Source organism: Cryptococcus neoformans, chromosome 6, assembly GCF_000149385.1.
Source record: "Cryptococcus neoformans var. neoformans B-3501A chromosome 6, whole genome shotgun sequence".
Classification (NCBI taxonomy): Eukaryota; Fungi; Basidiomycota; class Tremellomycetes; order Tremellales; family Cryptococcaceae; genus Cryptococcus; species Cryptococcus deneoformans.
In genome coordinates this window covers 1,155,470-1,178,055 of record NC_009182.1, presented here as the reverse complement: position 1 = coordinate 1,178,055, position 22,586 = coordinate 1,155,470, and the positions used below count along the sequence as shown (strand labels likewise).

At 49.2% G+C, this 22,586-nt stretch overlaps 9 protein-coding genes across 9 annotated transcripts in view; 3 read left to right on the top strand and 6 right to left on the bottom strand.

Moving 5' to 3' along the window:
* Positions 1–652, top strand: part of CNBF3990 (hypothetical protein) — a gene marked incomplete at both ends in the record, with an annotated part of 1,353 nt that extends 701 nt beyond the window's left edge. Inside the window, 3 exons of the mRNA XM_769627.1 lie at positions 1–116; positions 166–475; positions 530–652. The exon at positions 1–116 is cut by the window's left edge and continues 94 nt beyond it. Of these exons, the coding sequence (XP_774720.1) occupies positions 1–116; positions 166–475; positions 530–652 (549 nt within the window). The remainder of the gene's footprint in view (positions 117–165; positions 476–529) is intronic.
* Positions 653–881: 229 nt separating this feature from the next.
* On the bottom strand, positions 882–1,317 carry CNBF3980 (hypothetical protein; the record flags this gene model as incomplete). Its single annotated transcript, XM_769626.1, has 2 exons — positions 882–1,079; positions 1,141–1,317. 2 exons carry the CDS (start codon positions 1,315–1,317, stop codon positions 882–884), a joined length of 375 nt encoding a protein of 124 aa, XP_774719.1.
* A 2,659-nt stretch (positions 1,318–3,976) lies between these two features.
* On the bottom strand, positions 3,977–6,652 carry CNBF3970 (hypothetical protein; the record flags this gene model as incomplete). The annotated part of the gene is made up of 10 exons (XM_769625.1): positions 3,977–4,332; positions 4,402–4,431; positions 4,491–4,506; positions 4,583–4,878; positions 5,189–5,346; positions 5,399–5,651; positions 5,703–5,939; positions 5,993–6,268; positions 6,341–6,434; positions 6,533–6,652. The coding sequence occupies 10 exons, from the start codon at positions 6,650–6,652 to the stop codon at positions 3,977–3,979; spliced, it is 1,836 nt and encodes a 611-aa protein (XP_774718.1).
* A 512-nt stretch (positions 6,653–7,164) lies between these two features.
* CNBF3960 (hypothetical protein) lies at positions 7,165–10,957 on the bottom strand (the record flags this gene model as incomplete). The annotated part of the gene is made up of 9 exons (XM_769624.1): positions 7,165–8,018; positions 8,069–8,142; positions 8,324–8,409; positions 8,457–9,810; positions 9,858–10,430; positions 10,495–10,628; positions 10,683–10,772; positions 10,825–10,896; positions 10,952–10,957. The coding sequence occupies 9 exons, from the start codon at positions 10,955–10,957 to the stop codon at positions 7,165–7,167; spliced, it is 3,243 nt and encodes a 1,080-aa protein (XP_774717.1).
* A 1,225-nt stretch (positions 10,958–12,182) lies between these two features.
* On the bottom strand, positions 12,183–14,283 carry CNBF3950 (hypothetical protein; the record flags this gene model as incomplete). The annotated part of the gene is made up of 2 exons (XM_769623.1): positions 12,183–13,014; positions 13,070–14,283. 2 exons carry the CDS (start codon positions 14,281–14,283, stop codon positions 12,183–12,185), a joined length of 2,046 nt encoding a protein of 681 aa, XP_774716.1.
* A 780-nt stretch (positions 14,284–15,063) lies between these two features.
* CNBF3940 (hypothetical protein) lies at positions 15,064–15,905 on the bottom strand (the record flags this gene model as incomplete). The annotated part of the gene is made up of 5 exons (XM_769622.1): positions 15,064–15,166; positions 15,239–15,318; positions 15,424–15,488; positions 15,578–15,775; positions 15,896–15,905. The coding sequence occupies 5 exons, from the start codon at positions 15,903–15,905 to the stop codon at positions 15,064–15,066; spliced, it is 456 nt and encodes a 151-aa protein (XP_774715.1).
* A 258-nt stretch (positions 15,906–16,163) lies between these two features.
* Positions 16,164–17,466, top strand: CNBF3930 (hypothetical protein; the record flags this gene model as incomplete). The annotated part of the gene is made up of 4 exons (XM_769621.1): positions 16,164–16,361; positions 16,413–16,928; positions 16,978–17,357; positions 17,406–17,466. 4 exons carry the CDS (start codon positions 16,164–16,166, stop codon positions 17,464–17,466), a joined length of 1,155 nt encoding a protein of 384 aa, XP_774714.1.
* A 278-nt stretch (positions 17,467–17,744) lies between these two features.
* On the bottom strand, positions 17,745–18,165 carry CNBF3920 (hypothetical protein; the record flags this gene model as incomplete). The annotated part of the gene is made up of 3 exons (XM_769620.1): positions 17,745–17,794; positions 17,871–17,962; positions 18,026–18,165. 3 exons carry the CDS (start codon positions 18,163–18,165, stop codon positions 17,745–17,747), a joined length of 282 nt encoding a protein of 93 aa, XP_774713.1.
* A 1,194-nt stretch (positions 18,166–19,359) lies between these two features.
* CNBF3910 (hypothetical protein) lies at positions 19,360–21,768 on the top strand (the record flags this gene model as incomplete). Its single annotated transcript, XM_769619.1, has 8 exons — positions 19,360–19,384; positions 19,438–19,476; positions 19,570–19,610; positions 19,682–19,805; positions 19,854–19,917; positions 19,964–19,991; positions 20,042–20,104; positions 20,161–21,768. 8 exons carry the CDS (start codon positions 19,360–19,362, stop codon positions 21,766–21,768), a joined length of 1,992 nt encoding a protein of 663 aa, XP_774712.1.
* Between the last annotated feature and the right edge of the window lie 818 nt (positions 21,769–22,586).

Sequence of the window (22,586 nt, the reverse complement as noted above, 5' to 3'; positions counted from 1 at the left end):
TATGGCGCAGTCCAAGATCAAGAAAATGACGAAGAGGAGCCAAATAAAGCTAAAGTTACAACAACGCCTGAGTGGCGCTTAGCTGTGACTCTTGGTATCGTTGTAGCTCTTCATCTGTACGTCGATCTCCCTCAGCCATGTGAAAGTATCTAACTACAATCCCAGTGGGCTTCTTTTACTCCTTTCTCTTGCTCTTTTGGTTTATCTACCTTCTACCATACCTCCTCACCCCCTTCTTCGCCTCCTTGCTACCTTTTTGGGCGTGTCTGCCACGATCCTTGCAATTCTCCAATACGCTCCTCAGATACACAAAACGTATAAGGCAAGGTTGGTTGGTGCTCTCAGCTTAGGGACGATGGCTATTCAAGTACCAGGCAGCGTGTTGTTTGTCCTGAGCTTGGCGTTTAGGCCTGGGACTGATTGGACAAGCTGGTTGCCCTACGCAGTAACGGGAGCTATGCAAGGCGCTCTTTTGGTAGGTCAAGGTATTGACTTCGGTTAAAATGTTACTGACCGGTAGGAACCATAGGTGATTTGCCTTCTTTGGAAGCGTAGGCAGAAGGCACTTGGGATTGATGACTTCGGGAAACCGTTGATCAATGCAGAGGAAACCTTTGCAGGGGAACAGAGACAGCTTGTACAGGAACAATAAGCCAAAGCCGTTGTAAAGGCTTATGTGTGTACCATTATTTGTGATGATAATCTCATTCTATCGTCGACACTGAAACCAGACTAGTGAACTTCACTCACATACCCCCTGACGACTGCCAAACGTTTCCATATGTGGCCTTGAAGTCTATTATGGAAAGAAATAATATAACCCCAAACCTCAACCTGATTGTGCCAATAGTTTACAGTAAACTGAACATTCTTCTTTGCATTTAGAGCCTCCCAACCTCTATCCCGATTCTCTCTTCTGTCGCCTTGACCTTTTCCCTGATGACTTCCTCACGAGTCTCCTCTTCGGACCTGATCACAATCTTCTTCACGACCTCAATGGCGTTATGGGAGTCACCAAGCCAGAAGTTGGAAGTCAAAAGACCAGCGGCGAGAGGAACAACACAAGCAAAGAGTAGGGACTTCGAGATACCAGGCGGTATCGAGGTAGCTTTTGATCGCCAGGTCACGGTGCTCAGTCACAGCTCGCGCCTTGGCGATAGAGCCATAGATGGTAGCGAGCTGGGTGCTGTTCATGTACTGCCCAAGGTTGGCTTGGAGATGCTTGGGAAGTTGGTCGGTCCAAATCACAGCGGGAGATAGCAGAGCCGATAGCACCACCGATACGAGTAGAGCCAAAAGAGCCATGGCGAGGGCCATGTTTGCATGGGGAACAGAAGCTTGAGTAGCGATTTGACTACCGACAACACTGAAAACGCGCCGCCGCAACTGATGAGGACAGGGCCCTTCACTATATAGGCATCACTAGATGATCATGAGTCAGGTATTCGTTCGAAGGCTAATGTTGAGGAACAATTTACGTGATGTGACCGCGGGTTTGACAATAAACCAAGGATTGACCCAGAATACGCAAGCAAAGACCAGAGACTTGGAAGGTACTTGTACCGGTGCGTATATTTCTGGATGAGACCGGCAACGACACCGAAAAGACAAAGGCCGACAGTGACAATCCCGATTTCCAAAATAATCAATGGAAGTTTTAAAAAGAGACTAAATGTCCTTACCCTGGGATAAGCCTGCTGATTATTTCTTGATCATCTCGTGATTCCGTACGTTTCCTCCCACTTCTTCTTCCCCCCGGATTCCGCACCTGCCAACGGCCTCAAGAGCATGAAATGGTATCCAGTCGGATTTCACACCCGAGCTCCTAAATCAAAATGAAGGCACAGAACAGTAGGTATTTCTGATAATAGCTGCCAAGAGAAGCAAAATATATACGGATAATGAAGGATACGAGTACAGAGCATTTTGCAGACCTCGAGAATCTCAAGACAAAAGTATGAAGGAAAAACAAACCCATCATGGATGTTGATTATACAACGAATACATCTAGGAGGAACAATAATAGTAGGTAGGACCGACACAAGAGACAGAACCATGCATAAAATAATCAAACGTATTCAGACCACCAAAAATGCATATATGGCGAGAGGAGCTCCATCCGCAAGAGAAAAAGCTCGGATCTCCGCTCTCGTGCATTGGGCGTTTCCCCGTTACACCGTGCTTTATAAATATAAGTTCAACAAGTTCACATCTTCATCATCAACAGACATTCCCTCGTGCACTGGAGAGCTGCAAAGCAGTTCATCTTTGACGACAAATTTCCTCTTTTACCCCTAATGACACTGATTTGTTTCATCAAGATGTCTGCAACAGACTTTGTACCAGCAGATAAACTCGGTGTATATTCAGCCAAGCGCTTGGTTGATAATCGCCTTTGTGTCCAAAGTAAGGGAGACTGTGCGTTCAAAATCATAACAACTTCGCTTACCGATGGTAAATCATAGTCCTATTATAACCCGACATCGCATTCAAGGTGGAACTCTGACTTCCCTTCATTCTCAATGAATGTGATGCTGTATGTGTTCAATAGTTTTCCTCATTGACTTGTGACTGATCGAGGCTGCACAGAGGTCAAAAGAAAACAAGAACAAAAAGGCGCATACAGAAGAAAAGAGACAGCAGCTCTTGGACAAGGCAAAGTGCACTCTACAAGGTGATCGAGCAATGATGCTCTTGCAGAGCTCGATAGCTCCGGCTGAATACAGCCATAGATCAAGTCACCTCATGCCTGGAACGCGCACAGTCTCCCAGAATGGCGGCAATGTTGAATTGGTATTCATTCAGCACCTTGGTACAAACAGTCTCAGAGAGCAGTGTACAAGATGGTGATGAGGAAAGACCAGAAAGTTACAAAAGAGAAAATTAAGGTAAGGGATAGAATCTGAACGAAAAAGACCACGTAGTCATCTATCTAAACGAGCAGCTAGACTAACTCCGTCAGGCAAGTGCTCGAAGACGCACAGATGGATATGCCATCGGCCACTGGGTCCCACAAAAGTGCGCTCCCAGCCGCAGCCCCTGCTCCAACAGCAAAACTCTTATTCTTACCAACAATACCCCCAGCAGCCGCAACAACAGCCGCAGCCTTATGCCCAAGCACCCTAAGTCTACTTAAAGCTATCATCTTCCGGCATTGATCTGGCTGCCTATTTAAAGAGGCCCTCGGATCATTTGTTGTCCCTAACCTGTTGAAGGCTATCGCCAGAAGAGATAGCCCCCTGACAATACCGCCCAGCAGCAGCCCTACCCTGCCCAAGTCCAGCAGGATCCTGCTGCAGCCTCGCCCCCTCCCAACCAGCCGTTTTACCACCACGGCGGCAGTACGACGTCAGTCAACCGTATTCCTTCTGCCCAGACCGCTGTCCAACCTCAACCACATGGTGCGCCCTCTTTCCCACCAAGCAGTCCCCCAACGAGACAAGTTACTTAACCTGGAGTAGCAGGTCTCGGTGCTGGGGATCAACAGGCGTGGGGTCAGACAGCAAGCCCCTCACTCTTCTCAACACCCTTCCCAGCCCCAGTCTCAGCAAGGATCGTACTATCCCGCCCATGCGCAGGCCCAAGGGTATCAAGCTGCATATGCGACAGTGCCCGATGGTAGAGCATATGCCTCGCCGCCGCTTCCTGGTACGCAGCAAGGCCAAGGGGTGGAAGGTGTGACAGCCGGAATGGATAGAATGAGTGTACATGCGCCTTGAGGATGAGGAATTGGGTGCTTTAGGGTTGAGGTTGGTTCTGTGGTTTTTTAGTTAATGATGAAAGGATATTTGAGGTCTTGTGAAACGTGGGTCAAGCCTTGTTGAAGGATCTGGTCCAACTGTTAGATGAATACCGGTGCATATTAACCCAAAAATGTAACCAGACGATACATGTATTCTAAAGCTGAAACAAAACAAAGCAAAAATAAAATAAACAAACAGAACAGAACCAATATCAAAAAGATTCCACGTCTAACCTAATCCCCCTGTACATACTCGCTATACAAATCACCTTCCTCTTCCTGACCATCAAATCCTTCTCCTTCCCCTTCCCCTTCCCCTTCCCCTTCATCACCTTCCGGATCGTCCTCATCCCTTTCCATCCCTTCATCAGCTACCACACTTCCTGCGCCCGTCACCGTGCCGCTTCCTCCGACACCACCGCCACTCCCTCCACCCCCAACACCACCATCGTCCCGGGGCACAATGTCAATCAGAAAATCAAACATGTCAGAGTAGGCGATGGCGGCAGCTACATCTGATTTTTGGAGGGTACGGCGTTTGTGCGATTCGGCAACTAGCCATGCGCGGCAGGTGAGTTCGGATATGAATACTGACGGGAGGGAACACGTGTGTTAATACGCGGGTGGTATAGACAGGTGTGAAAATATGATATACTTACTTTCACAGGCTTTGGAAAACATTATAGGCGCTAGGAAGAGTGGTCAGTGAGTGAGCTGCGGTGGATATTCTTATGTGGCCTCGATTCACCTTCTGCTGAAATCATCTATACGTAAAGTAATATTAGCATCGTATCCAGGTGACGAAATCGCAGTACGAAAGCCAAAGGACTGAAAACGAACCTTGACTTCTTCATCGCTCTTCATCACCTTCTTGATCCTCGCCAACGGCAGATTATAACTCTTCCAATCTGGTGTTTCGCCTTCGACGGTGTCCATCTGTCTCGTCCAGAATGATTCTAGAAAGGAATGCAAATCCTGATGCGGCGCGATCATAGGCCCCGTTTGAAGAGGTACAGGTGGGTACTCTTCTTGACCGTGTTCGGACATGCTAGCATGTTGGTGGTTGTAGTTTTGCTGTGGATGTAGATGTTGGTGCGGGTGTTGCCGTTGTCCGTAATGGGCCGAGTGACGGGGTTCTGGGGAGATGCTGTTTGAGTTTGAGGCGGAGGCGGAGGACGAGGAGGAGTTGTAGTGTGAGGGGCCGGACGGGAGAAAGTAGGAGGGGTTCATGGTCGGCGGGGGAGAAGAGATAAAAAAAGATAAAAGATAGGGCTTTTGGAACGAGATCAATAGACGCAAGGACCACCCGAAGAAGCCGAAATATCATGTTACGTAACCACCGTCGACGGAGATGCGGAAGTCCAAAAGATCTGAACATACATGCAACCCGCAAACGAGATCCAACAATGTATGTATACATGATAGCCAGCGGTTAATCCCTCCCACTGAGGGGTACTCCGCCAGCCGCCTTGATAATGTCGTCACGCAGCTTCTGCCTCTTCTGTGGTCTGCTCGCTCTCTCCCTCGGTGCTCCACGTCCTCTCCTCCTCGGCTGATCCTCGTCTTCTTCTTCGCTGTCAGATTCGCCTTCCTTACCAAGCATACTGCATTGCGCGTCAGTCATTCTCAATGGTTAAATGGTTAGCAGCCACGTACATCTCTTCCATAAACTTGGCAGCCGCTTTGGACGAAAACTCCGCCTCTCTTGATCCCCACTTCCATTCAACGGTGCCGCCTTCAGCTTGACCCATAGGGCCCGGATTCTTGATCTTTTCGAGGTACTGATATTTCGCCAAAAGTTCAAGATACTTGTCCAAAGTGAGATGAGGGTCGGTAGTGTCTTTTGACGCATACGGGAGCACGGTTTCTCGGTGAAGGTTGAGACGTCTAAGAAGAGCGTGCAGGTGGTCTGGGAGTTTCATGTTAGCGCTAGCGATTTTTTGCGAAAGACGTCAAGTACCATCATTGATTATTCGGTTATGACAAAGAACGAGAGATAGGATCAACGTCCTGATACCTAGCAAGCCAACATGACCGATAATCCCTCCATCCCCCTTATCCCATTGTAACAGTGCACCAGAGTCGTCATCGTCGCCTTCAACTTCAATACCGTGAGGTAAGGGAGCAGGCTCTGCCATCGCCTCGATGATTTTACCAGGCAAGATATTCTGAAGGATATATACTTTGGTTCCGGTTTCTGCAGAACGTATCAGCGTTCAACAGCCCGAACAAAAGGAAGACTAGACTGACCCCTCTTGACCTTTTGCGTAATAGTCGCATCTTCCTCCTCTTCATCTTCTTCCTCCTCTTCTTCGTCGATCGCATCCAACCCCCTATTAGGCTGCCTTCCCTTTCCCTTACCCTTCTTCTGGGTCTGGGTCATGGCTTGGGTCTGAGATGGATCTTCCGTACTGTCTCCTTTGCCTCGCGCACGGATCTCATAAAGCTCACAACCGAAAGTATCACGAAGAATGGTTTGGGCGCGGGCAAAGACTAGGGGGAAAGCTCGTGTATTATCAGGAAGGACTGTTGCAAGTGAAGAAGATCTGTCAGCGGCTTATCATCAAAATACGAAAACACAAAAACGCAGCATCTTACTCTGTTTGGCGACTTCAGTACGTCTTATGGGAATACGTTTATACTCCTGGAACAGTGCTAATCTAACCAACATGCCCGCTCGAGATTCAATGTCCTATTCCAAGCGTCAGCTTCCGTCCCGCAATATTTCTACTCCATATATCGTAACAACGCGCATTTTACAACGCTTCGGACACGTCAAATGATACTCACCGCATCAGTCAGAGGACCTGACCTGCCACCCTGGGTTTCTTCATCAGAGTCATCTTGAGTTTCTTGGGCGGGCTGCTTGCCCTTTCTTTGAGATGCTTGAGACTGTCGGCGGGGAGGCATCGTGATCGTATGTCGTTTGGTGAGCAGTAGGGAAACGAAGGGATGAAAAAGGACGAATATACAATTTCCCGGTCATGTCGCACGCGTCGCATCTCTACCGCGTGTGTTACGTAAGTGGTTTTTCTTGTTCTTCTCAGCCTCTTTCGCTACATCTCAGTTTCCAGTGGTCGATGCAGTGAGTTTAAACGAGGTGAAGAGCACATTAATATACTGCACAACAGTAACTCAGAAAATTCCAAACAAAGCAGACCCATGCATCCTCTCTATGAACAAAGATGGGGGAATCGCGTAGACCACTAGAGGTATATTTCAAACAGTTTAACAAAAGAAGAAAAAAGATGAAAGAATGCGGTTTATGATGGGATTGGGTTGGGCAGGATGGTTTTGGGGGGTTATTCATGATGTCGTAAAATATGCCTTCCTCCTTTCTTCTCTTCTTTCCGCCCTCGATTATATATATCTACATTTTTAGACTTGCTCTAAAGCCGCTACAACAACACCTTTGGCGCGCTTTAAGCAAAGCCAGCAGCAGCAACCTTGTCGGGCACTTGGCTCTTCAAGTGCTCAACCAATGCCTTGAGCTCCGCCTTGGTCTCATCTGTAGTGTCATCGGCGTGGCTAGGGTCAAGAAGGACATAGGCAAAGGCCTGGAGCAAATGGTCAATATGAGCCATGACGAGATCGGGCTGAGTTCGGAACAGTTGGAAGAGAGCCTTGTAGACCGCACGGTTCTCGAGAGGGTCAAACCTGAGAGGAAGGACAGAGACGATAACGGCAACAACATCGGCAAGAGGGAGAGCAGCGGCGTTCTTGGTGATCATACGAGCAACGGAACCGGCAGCGTTGTCACGAGCGTTGTAGAGAGCAGGAGGGGCGTGCTCAGGAGGAGTGAAGAGAGGGTGGAGGGCATGGAGGAGAGCAGGGTAGTGGGAAGAGAGGTCGGCGTCAGAGTTCTCGATGAGGACACCTGAGGCAAAGGCGGCGTTGGATCGAACGTCGGGGTCCTCGTCGACAATACCTCGGGAGATGACTTGAAAGAGAGGCTCGGTGAATTGGGTGACACCGCTCTTCAAACCAACGATGATCTCACCCAAGCTGCCGATGGCCATAGACCTCTCAGTGTTTGTCCTCTTGCTCTCAGTGTACTTGGCAATCAAGGGCAAGACCTGGCCGAAAGCCTGTTGGAAGTCGGGACCAAGGACGGTAGCCATGGCACCGAAGACGTCGGCAGCGTTGGATACGAGAGCGGCCTCGTATTCGGAGGAGTCGGCCTCGGCAGCTCCCTCGTCGTCACCATCGGGGTCCTGTTGACAGAGAGACTTCTTCTCGAGGATTTCAATGGCGAAAGTGGCAACCTCGTCGAGGTCTGTAGAGCGTCAGTCGCTGCTTTCGATAGCTACAGGGCAGTAAACTTACAGCCCTCGATGACAGCCGGACCGCATTTGTTCATAGTGTCGGCCAGCTCAGAGCACATGAAGATGACAACAGACCTGAGTTAAAGCGTTAGCCTCGATCCTTATGCCAAATAATTTGAGTTTGAAAGAGAAGATAGTAGATCAGATAAATTATATAGATAGCCTCATGGCACATTGGCTCGGAGTGAGCTGAGTTAAAGTTGTCCTCATTCGTCGAAAAAAGGAGAAAAAATCAAGTGTAGAAACACAAACTTACTGGTCATCCTCAGTCTTCCAGGTCTCGAAAATAGGAGGAAGAACCAAGTTGACAATGCTCTTGACGTGCTCATGGAGAGGGATGGCCTGTGAACGGATCAACAAGGCACACAGAAGATACAGTGTCTACTCACAATCTTGGCTCCGGGCTGCCATTCGGGAGCCTCTGAAAGCTCGTACATGGTCTTGATGTACTGGAACAAGGCACCGACAGCAGACTTCCTGATACCCTCGTAGTAGTGATCGAGCAAGTCAATGAGAACCTTGACGGTCTCCTCAACGTAGGGCATGAAAGCAGACTTGGTAGCAGCAAAGAGCTCTCCAATGGTGTCGGCGGCGACCTCTTTCTCGATGGCGACAGCGCTGTTCACCTTGGAGAACATGTCGTCCAAAGCGGCAAGGTCAGTGTCGTCCTCCTCATCGTCAAGAAGCTCGCCAGCATTCTTGCTGGAACCAGCGGCCATGCTGAAAGCCTCAGCAAGTTGAGCGGGGTTAGAGTTGCCCTCCTCGTCAAGCTCTTCGGAAACTTCACTCTGCTGGCAGCTTGCGACAAGAGCAGGAACACACTGGGGAAGGTACTGAGCGAACTCGCCAGTGAAGACCTGGGCCATGATGCCGAAAAAGATGAAGGAAGATTCCCTGAGACGAGAGTTGTCCATGGTAAGGGCCTCGAAGGCGGCCTTCATGAGGGGTTGGAAGTACGGACGGAAGACGTCAGCACCAACGGCGTCAGCGATAGTACCGATAGTGTCGGTGGCGACACCTCGAAGGTCGTTCTGCTCGTCGTTCTCGTTGAGCTCGAGGAAAGGAACGAGTCGCTGGATGGTCTGACCGAAGTAAGGGACGAACTTCTCTTTGGCGGCGTGGGCAGCAGAACCGATAGCACCGGTGACAGTGATCTTGACGGCGACGGTACCGTTCTCAAGGAGGACAAGAAGTCGCTCCATGAGGAGGGTGAGGTAGTTTACGATGTCGTCACCGAGGATTTCGAGGTAAGAGTCGAGACAAGTGCACGCGTTCTTCTGGGTGGCGGGGTCAACGATGAGGTTGAAGAGGATGGGGACGATGACGGAGTGTCGGGTAGCGCATTCCTCAGCGAGCCACTCGCAAAGACACCCAAGAGCGATACAAGCAGCCTTTCGGACAATGACTTCACCGTCCTGGAGACCGCCCTCGATCACGGGCCAGAGCTGGTCAACGTGAGGTCGGATGTACTCGCTGCAACCCTCGACGGAGACACCGAAAGCCATAAGAGCCGACTTTCGCATACGAGCGTCACCGGAGGACATGTAGACTTGAAGTTGTTGGGTAAGAACAGGGAAGACCTGCTGGGGAGGAAGAACCTGGGCGAGGTTGTCGAGGGTTCGGAAAGCGAGTCGAGAGGGTGAGTCTTCGTCGACATCCTCGGGGTCGTCCTCACAACCAATGGGCAAAAGACCCTCAATGATGGGCTTGGCAAGACCCAAAGCCTGGACCTTGCTCTTCTTGCTGTGAAACTGTTAGACGAGGCATTCCACGCACAAAACCCAACTTACTATCGGATAACCCAAGAAAGAACGTTGAGGGCACCACACCTCATTTCGTCCTCAACTTCCTTGTTGCTGGCAGCACCGAGGAAAAACTGCACGAGTTCAGCAACATGCTTGCTAACAAGAGGAGCCTCGAGAATAAGGAAAGTCTCAAAGGCGTCGTAACCGTGTTTGACACCCTCATCGTCACCGTCCTTGATAGCCTGCTCCAAAACCTTGAGCATAGGGACAATCAGGTCCTGGAAGGCCTTGATGTCGTGCTTGTCGCTGGGCTCGATGTATTCGGCAACCTTGGCGAGGGCTCGGAGGGTGGTCACTCGGACCTCGGCAGACTCGGGGTCGACGAGAGAGACAGAGAAGACCTTGAAAAGGCTTTGGAGGTGAGACTCAAAAGATTCGGCGACGGTGTCGAGGATTGAGAAAAGGACGTAAATGGCAGTCTCTCGATGAGCCTTGTCGGCAGAGCCCGCGGCTTGGTAAAGACCGGGCATAAGAGTAGGCCATTGAGGAGGGGTAACAGTGAGCTCGATATCGGCAATAGCAGCAACCGCCTGAGCCTGGGCGTGTCGAACAATGGAGCTAGGAAGGAAGTAACAAGTCAGCAAAGGGTCCCAGTGGCACGTTGACCAAACAATAGACATACGAAGTTTCACTGGTCAATCGCTGAAGCAAGCTCTCCTTAATCTGGTCTCTCAATTGCTGAGGGTTCTTCTTCCACATTTTACCATCTCCGGCTGATATTCTCTTTCGCAACTCAACAGCAGCAAGTTGTCGGATCTGTGGTAGCCCATCAGCTGGTCCTCAAACCCCTGGCTCCCACGAGCCACTCACAGCGGGGTTTTCGCTAGTACATGAGACCTCATACAAAGAGGGGATACAGTTAGGGTCCTTGTAGAACTGGGTATTAAGCTGGGTAGTAGCCTGTTCGATGTTTGTTAGCGACGTTAGGCGAGTGGCACTTGAAGTCACTTACAGCCTTGATAAGGCTGGTGTCCGGGGCGATGGAAGCCTCGAGGAGCTGCCTGAGGGTGGAGATGTAATTGGGCTATTTGTTGGTTAGCTATGGGCTCCATGTGTAGCGGTGTACGTGGCATACTCACATCCATCTTTTATAACTCTACGATGGAGCTGAAAATGTAAAATTGTAGAGATTTTGTGGTGGCCAGCCGAAAAAAAAAAGTTGCAGCGAGTAACCGTGCAGCAAATTTCATAGCCACGTAAGACGTTGTTACGTAAGATGGTAAAAGGACATAAACAAACCAGCTAAATCGTACGTACGTCGGTCGGTACGGCCGCCATACTAATAAATTATGAATTTGGTATAGGACTTTTCAACCGGTATTCATTCATAATCTTCGATTGAAGCACATGTTCTCAGACATACATCTTTCAAGATGAGGGAGATCTACTCGCAATTGATAGCAATAAGGATCGCAGAGGGAGTCGGAGACATTAGCAACAAGCTCAATTGAATAACCAACACCACCGAAATATTTGGATATGTCGATCAGAGTGCAACGCGGAAGATAGTGAAGGGGGCAATGGGGTTAATGATTTGAGGACCCAAGGAGAAGAAACTACGTATGATCAAATCTGAGCTTCACTTTAAAGGCAAGCCGTATTTTATTGCGTATGTCCGCTAACCCCGATGGTGCTCATTTGAAGAAGATCACCCTATTTTTCAAGCACTTGCCCATGAAGATCAACCGTTCATCGCATAGAATACCATGGTGCCAAGAAGATGGAGAAATGGCCTGGGTCACAAGGACTCGAATTTACATTTATCAGGAATCTACAGGCTTCCTCCTGAGAAGTCTTTGGAGACATCCTGTCCGGATTTGTAGACGATGTCGTTGAAGTTGGCAACTCAACGGACTGCTTTTCAGATGACACATTGACGAGTGATCCCCAAGTGATCCAGATTCCGAAGCGACGTAATTGACACTCAAATCCCAGCCAGAATATGCCAAAAAAGAGATATAGGGTCGGCTTGAGAGGCGATGTAAACATGAGTATTTATATCATCATCCCCCAACCAATACTTCCCTGCTCGATCGTGCTCGGATATGTTCTGACCGGCCTGTATTATTTATCTCTCATCGGGCATTATATTCGTTGATCATTTTAACAGATGTTGGCGGATGGAATAGGCCATCAAAAATGTGAACTTTATAAGCTACAATCGCCAGCGGAGAAGAGCTTTCTTTACTTCTTGCTATTGACAGCAGAACATGAGACCGACTATGCACAAGATGATACTCTGCTCGATGAACAACATTCAGGTAGCTATTTCGCATGTACGCTACATGATGCTACTACTTAAATTTTAAACTAAATGTAACCACCGCGAAGCACCAGGCTCTTCTCTCTCGCCCTTTCCCTCCACTTGCCTTCCAATTTCCTTTCTCCACAAAGCGTTTTTATACCCTCCGTTCGTCTTTCAGACTTAACAGGTCTTTCGGGTGTACCAAAATCGTCAATCAGCATCTCGTTCACCCTCCCCGTCTCCTGCTCTCCGAGCCCCAGTCCCAAACCGAGGTTCAGGTCTTTACTCCGGCTTCGACTAGGATTCAAGCCAAGGGTGGGTCTCCTCATCTCTTGTAAGAGATCAGCCATACCCAGCCATTCAAGCTCTGCTTCAACTCTCTCTCTAGCTTCTCTACCGCCGATGTTGGCCCAGACGTTCCACTGGCCCGAGATCAGTCTATGGGAGATTTGGTGATAAACTCCCGCCTCGCGGGTGAGGAAAACTCTCATTTCGGTAAAAACTCCTTCTTTCTTCGACTTGGCGGGTGTAGAAGCCTCAGCTTCTTGGCTGATATGGGAAATCGAGAGACGACGACTACCCTTTCGCTTAACGTTAAGAGGTAGAGTCAACCCTGTCGGGGAAGCTGCAGCATACGCCAAAGGAGGGACGGCAGGCTCGATAGCATTACCGGGTACACGCGGCTTGCTAACTAATTGAGTGTACTGATTTCTAGTCTGCGCTCGTTTGTAACCTGGCGTTGTTTTGGGAGGCTTGGGGAGCGCAGGTGATTTGGAATCATTGGCAAAAGGAGGGAGGTCAAGAATCTTGGTGGGTGGAGATGAGACAGAAGGAAGTGGGGTTGTGTGTGATGCTGGGGAGGACGATGAGACGATCAGCGATTTGAAGTATTCGTCTCTGAAATTCAGTGGTTAACTTTGCTTTCCTTAGTCTTGCAAACGTATGGACTTACCGAAGCAAAGCGCTAAGATCGCCATCACTATCCCAATCACTTTCCTCCGCACTCTCGCCATCAGTCATCTCGGGCAACTTTTTCTCCTCTCGTATCGCTTCCTTTTCCTCAGCCTTCTTCTCTTCTTCATACTCCTGTGTTTTTAAGCAGTCCATCACCCAATCGTAAAGCTTTCCTCCACCCTTCTTAAGCGTTTCCAAGGGCAAAGTCACACTCTCATTTCTGGGAGGATCCGCAAAAGAGTATGCAAATTCAATGTTGATCAGCGTAATACTGTCCTGCTCGCCAGACGACAGCTTGGGAAGAGATTTACGGATACACAAAAGAAGGGCAGCGCTGAAAGGGGTATCAATCCTAGGCAAAGATGAGGACCTGGGAAGAGGTTTAACTGTCGATCGATTTGAGATCAAGGACGGTCGCTTGGCAGGAGAAGAGAGCGGAGGGGTGGAGATGGAGATGGATGGCGATGTCGAGCTCGTGGTCGTAGTAGACGTTCGAGGTGAACGAGCAACGGACTTGGATCGCGAGTGGAATGACGCAGATGATGAGCTTAGATAGCTAGCGCTGGTAGATTGAGACTTGGAATGACCAGGCGAAAGAAATGATGACCCTCTCAAAGGTCTACCCGGCGTTGTTGGCATAGGTCCGAGTCTATCATTTTCTTCTCTTTCATTTCGCTCCCCAAGAACTGGTGCTGCGCTAGGACTTTTCACTAGCCCCCTTGTGCTCTTATTAAGACCGCCTCGCAGATCATCTCGAGCACTTGTACTTCTATGCACCCCCATTCTTTCGAGCTTGCCAGAAGCATAGATATTGGAGTTATCAACGGACTTTGAAGGTTGGTGACGGTACCCATGGGTCTGCGTATCAGTAGATGGTTGCGGATACCTGGCCTGAGAAGCAAGATTAGGGAGAGAAGAAAGGGATGGAAGAGGTGGGACGGGAGGGAGTGGAGCTTGGTTGGAAGGAGGTGAAATGAGCCCGGCGGCTTGCCTCATGCCTCCAGCTGCATCTTGTGGAGTTCGTACGACCGTCACGCCATTACCTGAGTGATCATTCCCTCTGGAAGAATGCGAGACAGAAGGAGTTAGGGGTGGAAGTGGTGGCAGGCTTGAGCTTGAGATGGAGAAGGTGAAGAACCGGCGTGGCGATTTTGGTGGTCGCATATCCGGCAGGATAGAGACCCCAGAGGAAGGTGACATGAAAGAGGGCATAGTGATAAAAGTGGGATGTTGAGATACCAAGGTACTGTGTGCTGTGTTGAGTGCTTAACAGTTACTGGGTAGTTGGTTGTGGTTCAAAGAAGAACAAAATTGAGGTATCGAACGATCTGTGGTTACGTTAATAAAGTATTGTCGACTAAAGTATTCTCGACGTCGTTCCAAAGACGAAATGTTGAAGAGTTGACAGCTTTTGTCCTGGAACAATAAAAGTCATCTCTGCTTAAATTATCCATTATCCATCATGATCAGTCCAAGCGCAGCGTCCCTTGGTCAACGTAGGGTCGTTGATCGTCCATTTCCTGCATTCCCAGCGCTCCGAAGGGCCGCTTTGAAACCTGAGCTCGCTTTGGGAACAATAGCAGTCGGCCATAAAAAGCAAATGAGATGAGATGGCAAGTCGCGAAGGACGTTGATCGAAAGGCATCCTGTTTCGGGAACAAAGGAAAGTCGGAAAAGGTACAGACGAGGTCCGTGCTTTTAATCGATGGGTCCGAAAAAAGGTCGTGTCATTCCGGCGGCGGCACTGGCCGCTTCAGCTTCTTTCAGTTTTCATGGTCTTCCTACGTTCCATGATAATGAATAACGATTGCAAGGGTCCTGCACAAGCTCAGTGATGATCTCCGACTGCATACCGATGTACCGTATCTCAACATGAACATGAAACTCTACCTGACTACAGCCCACTTCTGACAGTCCATCCAACGTCCTTACTTCTTTGGCATTCCTCCATCACACGCCTCATTTGCCTAAAATATTGCTGGTGTAGGAGATTTAGAGGCCTCGCTGTTGAGCAAGGGCACGGAGATCAAGAGGTGGGAAGTCGACGCCTTCAGGGGGCTGAGAGGACTTGCGGTTAGCAGGAGAGGCCATGTCTCTGCAAGAAGACGATGTCAGTCCTTTGCACAACGGAAGTTTTTACGATGAAACCAAGAAGGTTATGGCTTACCGTCTCAACTCGACGAGAACAGTCTCAAGGGTGAAATTTCGGTTCCACTTGGAGATAGAGTTGATTCTGGAAAAGTCAACCTGTCACGCGAGCATCAGCGATATCGTTCCAAACGTTGTCTTTAGCGTCGCATCTTTATTGTATTGACGGCTTGGTCGTATAAAGAACGTATGAAAAACACTAACCAAGCCTTGTTGGTTAACGCATGGGAGACTGATCCTAGATTCGAACTTGACCAAAGGAGGAACATCTACGTATCGTCAGTCTTTCGCCCTTCATAGTCTTTCATTTCCCCTCATTTGTCGCCCAAACCAGTCCAGTACAAGCGATATAGCTTACCTGGGTAGTTGTCACCACAGTAGATGCTCAAGCTAAAAATCCTGTTCTCAAACGCAGAGTGAGGAGGACCCAAGATTGTCCCATTCCATTCGTACATGGCAATGTCATCGCCATCTTTGAGACCATAGGAGCATGATCCGTCTCCGATACCCTTTTCACCATGTTCGAGCTCCGAGAGAAGTCGGAAAGAACGAGGGACTAGAACATGACGGGATGGTTAGCGATCGGTTTGTAGTGAGCGATCAAGGTTTTGCGATGTCTAGGACCGGAGACGCCTTGTTCTTCGACGCCCCAGCTGGGATATACTTGTAAACTCACCCTTGGCCATTGCGGGTATGGTTTGGGATAATAAAGATAAGAGAAAAGAAAAAGTCTTCGATAAAAGAAAGTCCGTCGTCGTCTCAAGGTTACTACGAACGGTGGGTGGCAGTGAATAATGCGATCTTGCGATGACGGCGGCCCTCCCCGAGCCATCTATTATTTGTGGCAATTATTTCCCTCGCCATCCAGTCCATTTCAACGAACCATACGTATATTTGAACTATCCATCTATTTTCATCATTTCATTTTACAATCAGTAATAAAAATGGACGCTCTCCTCGCCGAAATTTCAGCAAAGCGCAAGGCTCTCGAAGTCCCCGAGGGAGATGCTGGTGCGAAGAAATATATGCGACGAGCAGACATCGAGCGAATGCGCGAAGAAGAGGAAAGACGAAAGAAGGAGGAGGAGAGGAAGGAGAAAGAGGCAAAAAAGGCTCAAGAAGCCAAAGAGAAGACTGTAAAAGTAAGTACTGTGAACCATTCTGTGTCGGACGTGTGACTGACCGCTGCTTAGGCCGAAGCACGTCATGCCGCTTTGGCTAGAGTCCAAGCTGCTTCGCCATCCTCATTAAGGTCCACTCCCGACCCAACCATTCCATCTGAAGAACGTTTCAACATTTCTCCAGAAGAATGTATCCGGAGATTACGACAGAAAGGCCAGCCGATTAGACTATTTGGAGAGTCAGACAAGGATAGGCGTTTGCGTCTACGCGCTTTGGAGCTGTTAGAGGAGCGAGGACCGTCGGGTGGACAGGGAAGAAATGACTTTAAGAAGGCTTTGGAGGAAATGGAAAGTGGGCTTGATAAGAAAGATGTGGAAAGGAAAGCGAGGGAGCTTCATAGGCTTGCGGAAGAAAGAGGCAAAAAGGAAGGGTCAGCGGCAAGCGGTGAAGGGGATAGTAAAGAAGTCGATGGGAAAGAGGGCAAAGATGACAAGAAGAAGAAGGGCGTGGATATGGGTATTTTGGATTTGAAATTGATCAAGACAGACCCCAATAAGCTCTATCCAATTATTTACTACGCGCTGAAGGTCTGTAGTATTTCCTCAAGGTGTGCATCGCCAGCTGACATCCTAGTAGGGAGTATTGAAAGAATGGGAAGAGTGGATGGACAACCGTCCCGAAGAAATTCGACGTTCTACCCAAGGAAAACTGGCTGCTGCCAACCAGGTCCAATCCGCCCAGTCCCTCAAACCCCTCTTCCGTTCTCTTCGTTCAAGAGATCTTGCCCCCGACGTCCTTCGCCTGTTGGCAGAAATTGTCCACCATATGCAAAGTAGGTCGTATCAGAAGGCAAATGACGCCTATTTAAGGCTATCTATTGGTAATGCCGCGTGGCCTATTGGTGTGACGAGTGTTGGTATTCACGAACGAAGTGCACGAGAGAAGATTGGACAGGATAATATTGCGCACGTATTGAATGACGAGGTAACTCGAAAGTACATCCAGGCGGTTAAAAGGTGAGTTGTTCATTCTTTCTGTGGTCCTACCCTACTGATAGATATCAGGTTATTAACATTCTCACAAACTATCCGACCACCAGAGGATGCTTCTCAGTTGATGGGTTGAGCATACTACTTCGTATCTTGTTGTTTACATTTTTAGGGTCATGCATGATATCGACCGACATGTCGTAGCACGATACCAATATAGAATTCTTGCATCAATCCTGAGTGTCTATACAGTACAACAACGAGAGGCCGGCACGTGTATTAACCAACTCTCTACTTGACCCCTGCCCTGCTGTATATGCGTGCTTCTCCCCAGAGAGCTTCGAACTTCCTTCTCCGTTGTCTTGGCGCTTCGCTGCGCACAAAACATTGTCGTACCTGGTTTTGCGTTGTCGCTTAGCAGAAGAGACAAAGGTCGAAACAGAGCAGGCCAGCACAGAGACCAGCTATAGTACATATGTCAGCATCATACGAATTCACTAGGCTTGAAAGGAGCATGGGATAAAAGGAAAGTCGACTAACCACAAATACCAGTGGCCGCACCAGCCCCGACACCGGCACCTCGGTTGTTTTCGACATACACAGGTTGAGTGGCGTACATGGGTTGTTGACCACTGGTAATGCATGTCAGTACTATCTCAAGCATCATGCATCGAGCGTGAAGAGTGTAAACTTACTGGTAACCTTGCTGCTGTTGATAGCCGCCGTATCCGGGTTGAGGGGGCTGCTGGGAACCGTGCCAGTCCTGAGGCATGGCGCTCATAGGGTACCACTGGCCGTCAGAAGCCTGGTACATCTGCTGTCCATCCTGTTGCATCTATAAGAAGACGGTGCTTTTAGCATAATTTGCCTTAGATATGATACTGGGACCTGGACACCTCAGGTGGAGGCGGACCAGGTTCCGGCAAGCATTTTGCCTGATGGATTAAGAGCACGTACGGTTGGATAGTTTGGCTTGTTCATCTTGAGGGTGTTCTTGCAAGGATGAGTTGCTGAATAGTAAGTAACTTTGGGAAAATAGAATTGGATGGAAATCGAATCGTTATCGCAATTAATTAATTATCCAGCAGCAGACACACAACATCTACGACGACACCGCCGCTCTCTTTCGGAGTCCTTCGCAGATCTCACCGCACACAGCGTCGGATGCCAGGTGGCAAGGAGAACTTTCCAGTTACGTAAAAAATAAAACCAACCGGGATATTTTTGACAAAAGAACAACAACTGTCGCAGCCGGCGTGGCCAAACGGTTACGGCGTCCGCTTCCTAGTACAATCAGTTAATACCTGATCCGAAAGCGGGAGATTGTGGGTTCGATCCCCACCGTTGGTTCTTCTTTTTGCCATTTTGTACTTCTTCAGTGGGTATTGCCGAGTAATTTTTTCCGGGGTCGACATTCCCACTATCAATATACGGATGATAATGACACAGGTGCACTCAATCTGCTCGGAAAGATCATAACTCTATTCACAACATCTGCAAATCGTTCGATTATTGGAGGAGCCCTCGTGACCATTATTACGATACGTGCGATGCGGCCGCCACAATTGGCGGAGTGCGACACTTTTTGTTCGGAGTCCTCTTCGAGGGGGATTTTTTATCCGAGGCGCGGCCTGAGAGTTAACTACCCTCTAGAAAAATTGAAAGCTGGGTAAACACCGGAGACTGGAGATGCATGCATACCTGAGACTGCACACTGCACCGCCGGTCAAGAAGCGCAGCGTAGAGGGCAGATCCAGACTTTTTTAATACCTCAGCAAGTCCCAAGTGCAGTGCTCATATATTTATGTTGTTCGGCTGGCAAGTGGCCCAGACACGCACGCCGGTGATCGACCCCGGGTAATAAGGCCGGCGACCGAGGTTTTGTCGTTGCTGATGAGACGATCTCATGACGTTGACACCACCATATCATTATCCACTCTTTGTCCACCCTTTTTGGCACTTTTACTCTCGCCATCCCATTTTGACATTGCATCATCCTCGTATACATTAAAATTGATCAGCGGCAAAGATGGGATTCAATAGTCCGATACCAGGTATGTCCTTGCTGCCTTGGGAAGCTTGGTGCTTATGAACATGGCAATGATAGTCCGTCTTCAAGAGGAGTCACGCAAAGCTGCCAAGATCTGTACGTCACCACTCCTGTGCCTTTCAAGCACCCTCCATGGCAGCAAATTCACGCAACGTCTGCAAAATCACGGCTGACTATGATGGAGAATAGTGAGAAGTTTTGTGGATGCAAACAACAACGGATTAGACAAAGTATGTCGTTCATTCCGCCTACTGTACCCGTTTCTCTTCTCTTGTTGAAGATTTTACTGACCTTGGTTCAGGTCATTCCGAGGACAGTTCTGGAGAGAGCAGAAGGTTTCGCCATTTTCACGGTCTTCAAGGCTGGTTTCCTCTTCTCCGCACGAGCGGGGTCAGGTGTTGTTGTCGCACGTTTACCAGATGGATGTGAGTAAAACCCTCTAGTATCGAGAGCTGCATTGACATGATGATCAGCATGGTCGCCGCCTAGTGCTATTGGATTAGGAGGGTTAGGGTTTGGTGGCCAAGCAGGAGCTGAGTGAGTACAGAGGCATGGTAAGGAGCGGAAGACTAATGTTTACTAGGGTGACCGACTTCTTGATCGTTTTAAACGTGGGTCATGGGTTGATAGATGCCAAGTGTAATTCTTATAATTAGCATAGTCTCGGTCGGCAGTGACCTCTTTCATGTCTGCTGGTTCACTCACTATAGGTGGTAATCTATCCGTGTGTACCTTCACCTTTGTAAGCTGCAACGTCGCTGACCATAGGATTTCCGACAGGTCGCTGTGGGACCTCTTGGACGTAATGCCGAAGGATCCGGTGCTCTCAATTCCAAGGGAAAAGTTGCCGCCATGTACTCTTACTCCAAGACTAAAGGTCTCTTTGGTGGTGTTTCCGTCGAAGGTTCCGTCATTCTTGAACGTCAAGACGCCAACCGCCTTGCTTACGGAGGAAGTCCATCGTCAAAGCAAATCCTCTCCGGAATGTTTGACCCTCCAGAATGGGCAGACGTCCTTATCGACCAACTCGAAAAATCCACCGGTCTGCCTGGAGGACAAAGGTGGACAAGCAGGGATGAGGCAGGGGAGGGTGGTGGAATGGGTTGGAGCACACCTGAAGCTGGTAAAGGCGGTGGAGGATATGTGTTTGGAGAGGGCGTTGGTGCTGGGGGTAGTGTAGGTTCCGGGCGCAAACGTGCGGGTAGTCTGTTTGGTAAAGATCCTGATCGATCCAATTCGCCATCGCGACCAGGTATGCCCCGGCGGTCGAGCATACTCAATCCATTCTCCAGCGGTACTTCCAGCCCCAGGAAGGGGAGTACAGGGCCGCAACATACGTCAGAAGCGTATAATGCTGGTCTCACTTGGGACTCTCAAGGACCTACTGGAGTTGGTACTGGTAACGGTACAAGTGCTGGAAGGGCGAGGAGTGGCTCGCTCAGGAAAGATGGGGAAGTACCTCAGCCCTTTTCGTATATGACGGCTGCAAAGCTCAAGGAGGATAGTAAAGGCAAGGATCTGCTTGGAGAATGGGACTCTGCGTCTTTCAACTCCGCAAAACCTAGATCGCGTAATAATTCTGATGGCGGAGACCGGGATCTTTTAGGTCATTGGGACAGTAACGGCCACGGACTGTCTGCTCATTTCGACCGCCTTTCTACCAATGACACCCGCTCAAGGAGCAACTCTCGCTCTAACCGTCCACCATTTGACGATATCCTCGAATACCCCAAGAAACCTTCCACATCCACTAGCTACGCCCACGCATCTGGTGAACCTGACTATACACCGCGCGAAAGTATATCCAATTTTGCGAAGACGGATTGGTCATCGTTTGAAGATCAGCAACGATACGATTCACCTTCTAAAAAGACCCGGCCTTTTTCTTCGTATATCTCTCCTGGGCGGAAAAGCTCACCGTCAAAGGATTTCCCGCCTTCTGATGATGATGCAATGGGAAGATTGAGATCGAGCTCGGCCGGTAGGCCTTTCGAGGATTACCGCCACCAGTCGGACCGATACGGTTCGCCTTCTTACGACTTTAGCCCACGTAAACTGTCTGCTTCCTCTCCCATACCCGAGATCCGCCTCAAACCTGGGCTCGATACGACCGACGATGGGTACGCCCGTGCTGTCGCCATGTTCGACTTTAAGCCCGGTGCTGCTGGCGATTTGGGCTTCAAAACTGGTGATGTAGTGATTGTGCTAGATTATGCGGGCGACAGTAGTGAGTGGTGGGAGGGCAGGCTAGCAAGTGAAGGTTCAGCAGGGAGAAAAGGCATTTTCCCGTGTACGTACGTGGAGGTTCTGGCTTTACCAAAGGATTTGAGGGGCGGAGTATCTAGGAGTGATCTGAGGAGAAGGATTGCTAGGAATGAGTTTGATTAGATTTCAGTTGGTTATTAGTTAGACGTTATCTTCGTCAAAATAAATGTAACGTTATCTCGCATGTGCCTGCCACGGCGTCGTCAATTGTCAATGCCCGAGATATCAACCGAGATCCCAGATTAAGCCCACTAGTACATATAAAAAGTCCGATGAAGTGTCCTAAAAGCCCAAGATAGATGATGTCCTCTTCCTCCTCCTTCGTCCGATCCCAGTCATGGTTCTTTCATTTCTATTCTTTTCTCTCTTCTTTCTTTAATGGGTGATGATGGATGCGCAGCAGTTATTCGAGTGCTGACTAACGGAGATGTCAAGCGTGGTGATTACAACGATGTGATAATGTAGATGTTACAAGAGGTTGAGTGTAGGTTACAATGTATTTCGGCTTGGTTAATGATATTATGAGGAGTCAAGCGGTCGACGAGAAGATGAAGGACAAGCCTAGGCCTGGGCTACATGACTGAGGCGGTAATGAATGAGCTGGCGCTTTCCCCTCAGTACACAGTGGTGGGCACTTACTAATGCAGCACCCAGTATCTGGAGGTGCATAGGGGTCTTCCCCCTTCCCAGGAGGTCCCCAGACCGATGGCAAAAGAGGGTCTTTTGTGTTCGAGCAGTACCTGATCAAACTGATGGAAGCTTCACTGACTCTGACTCGGGGCCGGGCGAGGTCTTCTCGAAGCCGGGCGTTGTGTTCGTTCAGACGACGTAATTTGAGCTCCGCCATGGACGTTTTATGAGGGCGGACGAGGGATGTGGGAGCGAGATGGGACATGGTTGCTGGGGGAAGAGGGGAGTAAAAGAAAAAGATGTCAAGAATG